Genomic DNA, 11242 nt, shown 5'->3' on the forward strand with positions numbered 1-11242 from the left:
ATGTGTCTTTTCCAAATTTTTAGCATAGTAAAACTATTTTTTTTATCCAAGAATCAACAAAATTTAGAATTATTGACCAAAAATTTTCTTAGCTTTTCATAATATTCATAATAGTAAAAATACTTATTTACCCTCAAGATAAAAAAAAATAGACTGCTAGACAAAGATATTTCAGGTTTTTTCAATTTCAGTGTATACTAGAATAAAGTTTTTAGCCTCATAAAAAAAAAGGTTTGCCTTTGAGGGTATTTTGGCTTTTTTTATATGAGTATTTTGTGTAATTAAGAAGACCATGAAAGATGTTTTAGTATTTTTCATGTTTTAATTATTTGTTATTTTTTAATCGAAAAGTAGTTAGAATATATTCCTCACACTCTAAAGAATGGGCGGCGTCTGTTTTATTAAGCAGGCGTGTATGACACTTCTTAGTGGTCAAATCTAGCCATATGCGACTTAACAGAACAAGTGATTGAAACATCTATATATTTAAAGGGTGTTTGAGAGTATGATAATTGTTACTTTTTCAAAGTGTTTTTTATTCCGAAACACAATAAAATAATATTTTTATTTTTAAAAAATTATTTTTAATATCACCACATCAAAATAATCTAAAAATATCTAAAACATATTAATGTCAAAAATAAATTTTCAAAATTAAAAAAAAAAGGTTTTCCTACCCAGTTGCCTTATTTGTCCAGTGAAACGAAGGGTAGGCAAAGGTGATCATTAATTAAGGACGTCGGAGAAGTCGAAATAGGAGAGAGAGGATTTGTATATTATTGTGAGGAAAGACTTTTTGTCTATCTTTTTTAGTTCATGCTCAGGATCAATCAGGTTCAGTAATCTCATCACTGTAAGGCCAATACTATCTGATTTAGGCACTTCTTTCAGGTTTCATTAGCGTAGACCGTGGCATAACAGAAGGTTCAAGCTATAAAGATGCAAACTACACAGACTCTGGTCTAAATAAGGATGTATCATCCAAAATCAACACAACAGGTACTATAGACAAGCAATATCTCAATCTCAGAAGCTTCCCTGATGGAACCACAATTTGTTACACCTTGAAGCCCGCGCACAGCAAGAACAAGAATCTGATCCGAGCAGGATTTTTGTATGGTAATTAACTATGATGAACTCGACGATGTCCCAAAATTTGATTTGTTTCTTGGAGTCGACTGGTGGGAAACAGTGAGGCTGGATGATGAATCATCACCCTTCACAGCAGAAATCATCCATATCCTTTCTTCAGATTATATAGACATTTGTCTTGTGAACACAGCTTTTGGGACACCTTTCATACCAGTTTTGGAGCTAAGGCTTTTGGGCAACAATGTATCTGAGTTGTTGAATGGCAGGGTTGGCTGGGGATTAGCCTCTTCAGATTCGATCAGGCGAGCCATTTTCTTTCTTGTTTTCATGCATTACCTCAACTGTCCAGAAATTTCTCAGTAAACAGAAATATCCACTCATACTACAATGTGAAGAGGCACTAGCAAGGTGATCCGCGTGCACCAAAAATTGATATATGGCAAGGTCTAAATTGTAGCTATGATGCTTATGATCCCCCCCGAATCATATCCTTGAAAGTATCATGCCTTTGTCGAATCAAGACATACTGGATTTATGTAATTTTAATTTTTTTTAATTATAATGAGTATCCGAATTAGGCTGTGTGTACCTCGACTAATTTTACAGGTCTTGAAGTTAATAATCATGTAAACCTCCAATGATTCTGAGATTTGTGAGACTCAAACTAATAACTTTCAAAAAATAAATTTAGAACCTAACCAAACTACACCTCTTACACCCCTCAGAATTAATTTCTTTACTTTTTAGGTTACAGGGAGGCATAGCATGGTGGATGAGGGTGGTTTAAAAATGTTATATATGTTATTACAGGGGGTCATTTAACCATTTAAATATGAACAAAACTTGTTTAAGCTACATTGTATTTAAGTGGCTGTTTGGGAGTGTGGCTGCGGGTGAGGTTCACCCGCAGCCATACATAATATTGTTTGGTAAAAGGCAAAAACTGCTTTTTACTGGTAGGACCCACTACACATTAAAATGAAACCGCAGGTTTTGGAGAAGCAGCATTTGGCTGCTTCTCCTGAGGCAAGAAGCTGTAACAGTGGAGCATGGCTCCACTGTAACAATGGAGCCATGCTCCACTGTACAGTGCGAGTGAATTAATTCACTCGCACTGTACACTTAAACTTAAATCTTTTTTTTTTTGAAAATCAGGAAAAGTTTTGTTTTTTTTAATTATTATTTTAAAAAACCAAGAAAAGTTTAGTTTTTTTTTAATTATTATTTTGACAAACCAGGAAAAGTTAAGTTTTTTCTTTTTATTATTATTTTGAAAAATCAGGAAACATTTAGTTTTTTTTTTTGAAAAATTAGTGCAGTTAAGTGATTTTACTCGTACTATTCATGTGAACATGAACAATTATTTTTTTTGTTTTTTAAAAAAATTAGTTTAAGGTGAATTAAATTTACTCGTACTGTAATCTCAATTTTATTTCTGATAATATTTTAACTAATTTTATTGCATGCTTAAAAAATCATGAAAACTGTAGTTTTTATCGAATGAATTTTGTACGTAATGAAATTGTAAAATATTTTTTAAAAAATTAAGTTTTACTCGAAAAACTAGTATTTAATATTATTTAATAACACTATATAAATTAGAAGGATATCGCATGATGACGTAGCATTTGTGGAATATGATCGCAATTCCAATTATGTTCTTGCCGGGTCCGACCCAGTTAAAAAAAATTCAGGTTATATTTTTATTTTAATTGTGTTTTATTCAAAAAATTAGAAGGAGATCGCTTGATGACGTAACAAAAAATGCAGTTTTTGTTGTTGCGTGCTTAAGAAACCATGAAAAATATAGTTATTGTTGGATATATTTCGTATGTAATGACATTGCATATAGTTTAATGGAATAATAAAAAATATTTGATATCAATATTATTTATTTCATGATGTAATAATAGTAGTTAAATCTACAATATTTAAATTAAAAATATTTTTTAATTATTTTATAACCTCAATTTGAAAAGCATTTTTTTAACCAAACACATTAAATTACTTTTTGTTCAACCTCAATTTCAACCACAGTTTTAACCAAACATATATTTTTCCAAACCAACCTCAACTAAAAGTACTTTTTATAAAACAACTTTTTTAAAACCACAACCACAACAGCAACAGCAATACCAAACACACTCTAATTAGTCGCACATGTAGGTGATTTTCTTTTCAAAAAAAGGAGATTTTCTATGTATTTTTTTTTTAAATAATAGCCACTTTTATAATTGGTGGTAGAAATATTTCCTTCTTTACCTCCATTTTTTTAGCTGAACATTATTGTTAGTTTACAATGATCAACATAAACTATTTATATGATTTAGGGTTTTATAAATATATAAATGGGTTTGTTACTTATTAAATAAGTTCAACTATATTCAACCTTACAACCAATTTCTTAAATCATTAACGAAAATCCTTTATGTTTTTGTATTTAAATATTCCCAAAATAACTAAACTTAATGGAGAGTGGATCCCTTTTAAAGGTTTTTTTTTTTGGTTAAAAATCAATGAGATACTCGAATTCAAAATTTTTAGGATGAGAAAAAATAAATATAGTTTATTTTTGTGATTTAAAAAAATATTTTGTGATTTGTTTTAAGAAAAAGTGAAGAAAAAATATATACACTGAGGTATTTTTTTTAGATAAGATGTATTTTTTATTTATTTTTATTATTTTAAAAACAAGTTCACATATATTTTTAGTTTTGGGTGAAATGTTCTCTTGAGAGGGAGAGGGAGAGGGAAAAAACAATGAAAATAAAATTACTCTAAAAAAATATATTATAATATCCTGGCCACCAATTACTCCAATAAAATTGAGAAACTGCTTATGAAAATTTGGATAGATCCGACAGATCAATTTACAATCTAATCAATTTGAGATTTAAATTATTCTAGATTGAAAAAAAAAATAAGAAGGCAAAATACTTGGCTAATCCAATAAAAATCTCTTAATTTTTTTTTTAAATTGTCTAGATGAGAACACATTAATTTAACTTTTTAAAATAATATCATTCTAATCTAACTCTTGTTGATGTAGATGAACCTTGAAAGAATAAAAATAGTTATAATTAATTAGATTGGTTGAGACTTTGAAACTGATTAAATTATAGTTATCTTTGAATCAAGCGACTAATCCTAAAATTAGGGAAGTTGATTTTTATATAATCATTGATTAGCACAAACATTATGTTAAATGAATACCAGGAGCTTCTTCCAATGAAAGCTGGAGATAATTAATTTTCTCTCAGGTAGATTCTTAGCATATTCTAATACTTCGGGCTATGGATCGGAGTCCCATCCAAGCTGAATAAATAAATAAATAAATTACATGTGGACAGCCATCATCGATCAATGATTGAATAATAAATTAATAATAATAATAATAATAATAATAGATTCCCTTTCCCTTTAATATAATTTAGAAATTCTGCTCCCCACCTCATGCTTGGATATTTAATTTTTTTATTTATGTCCTTCAGATTTCGTGCTTTATAAAACACATGCACATGACCGACTGAAACAATAAGGTTGTCGTGCACTCTGTCTTGAGTCGATAAAATAACTCGAATGGGACTATCATGTAGTCTTTACAAATTCAAAGTCACCTAAAGCTTTAATTGCCAAAACAAAATAATAAAAAAAAGAGCCCAAAAGTGTTTCACTGTTCATATGCGCTACAATTTCTTTTAAAAAACACTTTTAAAACTTTTTCCTTTTTTTTTTTCTAATGCTACGTTTCGAAAAAAATCTCTTTCAATTTCATCATTTAATATTTTATTGATTTTGAATTGAGTATTATTATTTATTTTAGTTTTTTTAATGAGGTTATTGCAATTTCAAACAAACATCTTAATATTTAATTTATACTTTATTTTTACTAGCGTCTATTTATGTTATCATATCATTAAATAGAAAAAATTTTAACTTTTTTTAAAATTCAGTGGAGTCCATGATCCAGGTAGCAAGTTTTGCAAATCCTGATTTTTTCTATTGGTAGATTGTAGTGAATTTTAGTAATAAAATTTTGCATCGTTATATCTGTCAGTGAACACCAAGGAAAACATTCTATCGATATATACTAAGGGAATTATAGTGGAAAAAAAATAATAAAAAAGTCAAAAAGTCAACGAAATAAACCTGACGGTAAAGTTTGTCCATAAATATACCGACAAAAATAATCCTTCGATATATACCAATAAAATTACAAACAATATTACAATGGAATTTAAAAAAAGTATATCGTATGGTGACATGACACTTTTAACAGAAAGAATGACTAAGGGAATGTCTGACTGAATGATTTTGTTGGTAAATTCATCGATAATATTTAATTTATGACCCTCCCTCCCCCCGTTTCTCCTTCTTCCTTATGCATTTTTTTTTTTTGCAAATAGCCACCCCCTTTTAATATCAACACAATTCAACTTCACACAACAAATATGGCCACCACAACAATCGGTTTGCCAACATCTATGTTCTGATTTAAATTTTATTGAGGATTTTCCACCTTAAGTAAGCAAATCTACCTTTTTTTTTATTTGAACACAATTTTTAAATGTTATTTTTGTTTTGGTATATTTTTGTACTATATGTATTTTGTTTAGGTGTTTACTTGTTTTATAGTTTTATCTCATACAATTTTGTTGTATGGATTTATAATTTATACATGTTATGGTTTGTTTTTGATTTTGTAAAATTATATTTGTTTTTAAATTAATAAAACTTATGTTGAATTTTTAACTTCGGTGTTTTTTTGATGAAATAAATATTGACTTATTTAAAGGGTTTATTTTTATATTTTGTTAATTTTATTGTCAAGTTTTAATTTTTAGTAAATGTATAGAAATTTGAATTTATATAGATATATAATTGATAATGAATTAAAAGAACTATTAAAATAAATTGAATAAGGTTGAGCTAAATAAATATTTTTGCAAATTTATTTAGTTAATATAGTTAATTAACACATGTTATCATTATTATTTAAATAGATTTGATATAAGTAATGGATGATTATTCATGGATGTATTGAGATTCATCCCAAAGGTTGCGGAGAATGGATTATCATAATGAAGTTCAGGGTTTTATTAATTACGTACTATCCAATTTGAGAAATATTAGTGGAAACGGTATTTGATGTCTATGTAAGAGGTGCAAGGATAACAAATTTATTAATGTAGATGTTGTAATGATGCATCTTTTATAAAAAAAAAATATTCATAGAAAAATACTTGTGTTGGTATATACACGAAAAACCATATGTTCCTCACGATATCATGGTAGAGAGGATGGATGCGTCAACTTCTTCCATCGAGTGGTAATGGAGATGAGATCACACATGAGTCATCCATGTACTCCTTATTGGCCCCACGGTCTCGACGATGACTAACCCCCTCCCCTTTCTCCTCTAGCACCACCTTTATTTTAGATTTATTCCTCCTCCAACACCGTCTATGTTTTATATTTATTGTATCTGAACGTATAAATGTTTAAATTTGTAATAAATATTTAATTTTTATATTATTTTAATTTCATTTTATTTATTTTTTTAATTATTTTTATACTTCTGTTTAATATATATTTTTTAAAAAATATTTTAAAATATCACTAGCAGGATTACCGATGGAATATTTCTGTCGATATATTTCAAAAAATTAAAAAAAAATTACTATAAATTTATATCAGCTCTTGTATGGTAAATACTTACTAATAAACTATAAGGGTAAATAAACAAAAAATCCGCCAATAAAACTGTAAAATTTGATAGCGGTTAACCTGCATTTTATTTTTACTGAACAACCCTTTTTTTTTATAAAACAAATACATGACAGGAGACAAGTCTCCTTCGCTTGAACCCGCAATCTTAAGCTAGCCCCGCATGTCAACCAACTGAAGTTATTATCAAAACAATTAAAGAAAAATATTAATGTAATTCATCTTTAATATAAACAGTAGCAACTCCTGTACTCTTAGCTGTGTTCATAATTATAATATGAAAACTTCACTTGTGGACTTCATTTTACCCTGCAAGAGCTGACCCTATCACGGGCATGAACTCCATATATACGGACGGAAAAAAAACAAAAAATTCAATGGTCCAATGATGTCGATGTTTGCCGACAATACATGGGCGTTTCTGAGCTAAGGAAAGCTGGTTAGCCAAGTCGATAGCTAGCCAAGCTCCTCGAGAGGCTGCTTGTTAAGCATATGACAAGCTGACAAGCACCAGCGGGTTCCATTTTCGTAGTTTTATTGCTGCAAGCATATCCAAAAATTGTTCCTTATAACTTTCTTGACGCCATTGCTACCTGATAAAATATTATTTCAAGCTCTGAAACCCATCTTTAAATATCCCTCCATCCGTAGCCAGCCTTGTCATCTCAAAACAAGAAGAAAGAAAGAAAGATGGAGAAATCTCTGCATGCTCTAATAACCAGCGTCTTCTTCTCCCTCCTCCAATTCACCTCACAGTGCTACGCATCAAAAGATGAAAGTTACTCTCGACCTCCTGCTCGCAACATCATCTTCACTGGTCATCACGGAGTGGAATCTGAAGCCCAACAGGTTAATTTCTTTTTCTCCCTAGCTCCATCTAGTTACAGATATTATACAACGCGTAATTTATCGTGTATGTTTAGCTCAACGGCAGATGATAACAGATGTATGGTTTCAGGTGCACGTTTCGCTGGTGGGGAGTGACCACATGAGAGTCACATGGATTACAGATGATAAACATGCACCGTCCACTGTAGAATATGGAAAGCAACCGGGAACATATAATGCAATGGCAACCGGAGACCACACTTCCTATCGTTATTTCTTCTATAGCTCAGGCAAGATACACCATGTCAAGATCGGACCGTTGGAGCCAGCAACTACTTATTACTACAGATGTGGAGGTTCTGGCCCCGAGTTATCCTTCAAGACTCCTCCTGCAACTCTTCCGCTTGAATTCGTTGTGATTGGTGAGCATTTTGCTAAATTATTTCATGACCATGTATTAATTACGATGCCCATAATCTTATTTGATAAAGCTTAGAAGGTTGCAGATCGGTTGGATTGTAGGTTAGTGCTTCGAGTGTAAGCAACAACTAGCTAATTAGAGGGCAAAGAGTGAGAAGAATATTACACATAGGATTTTCTATATTTACACCTTTAAGCGAATTAAAAGGGTCTTTAAGCACTTGCAAGTCAAAAACAAATTGCCCAATTTCTCAAATGTCTCTCTCAAAAGATAGATAGACGTGTAAGGCATAAAAGGAATATATATATCCTAAGCATCTTGAAGCAAAGTCTTTGGGTGAGCAGGCTTGGAAAAATACTTTCAACCTCAAGCCAGGAAGGTGGATAGATGGGTCAGCCAGGTTGATCCAAATCAATTTTTAATTCGGTTCAAAATAAATGGTCGACATTAAATTTTACATGGGTGAACTATTGAGTCGACTTGGTTTAATAACTATGGTTAAAAAGTTTCTAGCACAAGAAATTAATAGTTAAAAACATATTAGCATATGTCGAATATAGAATCCTTTAAATAGCAAAAATATCCGGAAATAAATTACATTATACATCGTAACAAATACGACAATAGTTATGAACTAATTATCACAAGAATTGTTTTCCCTGGAAAAATTGTTAAACAAGCTTGTTTCAACTTAATTTACAGGCGATCTCGGGCAAACAGGATGGACTAATTCGACCTTAGCACATGTCAACAGCCGTGATTACGATGTGTTATTGCTACCGGGTGATTTATCTTACGCAGATACCAATCAACCTCTGTGGGACTCATTTGGCCGCCTTGTGGAGAAATATGCTAGCCAGCGGCCGTGGATGGTGACTGAAGGAAACCACGAGACCGAAATCTTCCCAATTATACAGCCACATGGCTTCAAGGCCTATAATGCACGGTGGTTAATGCCATATGAGGAGAGCAATTCAAGCTCAAATTTGTATTACTCATTCAACGTTGTTGGCACTCATGTTATAATGTTAGGATCTTACACAGATTTTGATGAGCACTCGCAGCAGTATAAGTGGCTTGAAGCTGACTTGGGCAGCATTGATAGGAAGAAGACGCCGTGGGTCATCGTGTTGTTGCATGCCCCCTGGTATAATACCAATAATGCACATCAAGGTGAAGGAGAAAGCATGAGAAAAGCTATGGAAGAGTTGTTGTACAAGGCAAGAGTCGATGTCGTGTTTGCAGGGCATGTCCATGCATATGAACGATTTGTGAGTCCACTTAACTCAGTATATAATATTTGCTTTATCAGATAAAATACATTTCATGGTCCCTCAAGTTAAAAAAATTGGTCATATTTACCTCTCTATTTCAATTTCTGTCACACAAGAGTACAATTTTTGGCAATTAATTGAAAAATCCAATTTTTTTTATTTTACATGCACATTTTTACTTAGAAAAATAAAATAAATCTTACCCACAAGCCGTCTTTCGTTTATGCTGGGTTGCAGGCAAGGATTTACGATAACAAGGTTGATCCATGCGGCCCTGTGTACATAACAATCGGAGATGGGGGAAATCGTGAAGGGCTTGCATTAACGTAAGTCTTAGATCTCCATTCCACTTTCACTTTTGCAGCATCTTAAAGCTATCAAACAGATACTTTCACGCATTAATATTCAATTTATAGACAATGGGAAATTAATATTAATTGCTAAATGCACGCATGCACTATCTATATGCATGCATGCTGATCATCTGCGGTTAATGTCTAGGTTTAAAAATCCTGCTTCGCCTCTTTCTTTGTATCGAGAGGCAAGCTTCGGGCATGGAAGGTTGAGGATAATGGATGAAACGCGGGCACACTGGTCATGGCACCGGAACAATGATTCTAACTCATTTTCGGCCGACGAGGTGTGGTTGGATAGTATAAGCACATCTACAGCTTGCTGGGCAATTGACGACGAGAAAGAACCACCAAAATTCATTGCTAACGATGAGCTTTAAGTTCGTTCAAGTAAAGGATGAGTTTTTAACTGCACTGAGAAAGTAGCTCAATTAGCTTCAGGTAGCATTTGTACCTGCCATGGCTGCAGGGAGGTTCCTTGGGCTAGCTAAGCAACATAAGAAGAAAAAAAGGAGATGGGAGTTGCAGGCTTGCAGTAGTATGGGCACCAAGTTGCAATATCATCAGTACTTTCTTTCTTTTTTTTGTCGTATCTCGGTGTATTGTGAAAAGTTGAAATCACCACTAGAAACTAGAGATGCTAATAAATAACACTAATTCTAGAGATTTAAATAAGGAATTATTTATATCAAAGAGAAGGAAGATGTCTCTTTTACCACATCCTTTTTTACAAAAAATTACCTTAATTATGTATTCTTTATTTTAGATTTTTTTTATTGCAATTAATTATTCTAATATTTTTCATTTTTTTATAAAAAAAATTTAATATCAGTCTAAAAAAGAGAAGAAACGTTGATTTTAAAATTTAGAATCAAATCCAAAAAAATTAGTTTATTTTTTTATTTTATTTCTTATAAAATAAAAATAATTTTAACGTTGCTTCCAAAAAACATGAGACTGATTTAAGGATTAATCCTATAAATAAATAAATATATGAATTAATCTAATACTTAATCTAAACCCACGCCCATTTAAATAAAACAAAACAACTCATTTACCCATGCAAGTCCACATAAAGCATTTTATGAGCCCACAATAAACATTCAGACCTAAATAAAGTAAGATAGTATATAGAAATGAAAGGGAAATTTTATCCGTCATGGTAAGAAACCCGACTAACCTCATGTAAAAGAATTTGATGGATTAAATAATGAGCAACTTGTACAAAAATGTTTCAATTAAAAAGAAAATGGAAATGAATAGAAGAAAAGATATGTATATTTTACATAACTAGAATGGGAATTCTTCACAAGAATAAAGTGAGAAATCAAAATTGATATGAATAATGAAATTAAATGGTATAATGGATGAATAACAAATGATGCAATGATTTTATTGGTACATGAGAGGTCATCAGACCCAATCATAGTAGGCTACTAACTCGCGCGTGTAAAGATCAGGTAAATATTCGATACCTTGAAACAAATTATTAATTAGATAAAATTATTATATGGAGTTTTCCTTGATTGTATATTGGTGCAAGTTTA

The 11242-nt window shown here is 31.3% G+C and overlaps 1 protein-coding gene across 1 annotated transcript; it reads left to right on the forward strand.

The window, feature by feature from the left end:
* Positions 1 to 7253: 7253 nt before the first annotated feature.
* On the forward strand, positions 7254 to 10413 carry LOC133701293 (purple acid phosphatase 22-like). Its single transcript, XM_062125161.1, has 5 exons — positions 7254 to 7668; positions 7778 to 8069; positions 8771 to 9339; positions 9580 to 9668; positions 9844 to 10413. Exons 1-5 carry the CDS (start codon positions 7510 to 7512, stop codon positions 10073 to 10075), a joined length of 1341 nt encoding a protein of 446 aa, XP_061981145.1. The 5' UTR covers positions 7254 to 7509; the 3' UTR covers positions 10076 to 10413.
* Positions 10414 to 11242: the final 829 nt, after the last annotated feature.

Source organism: Populus nigra, chromosome 8 (assembly GCF_951802175.1).
Source record: "Populus nigra chromosome 8, ddPopNigr1.1, whole genome shotgun sequence".
In the NCBI taxonomy this organism is placed as follows: Eukaryota; Viridiplantae; Streptophyta; class Magnoliopsida; order Malpighiales; family Salicaceae; genus Populus; species Populus nigra.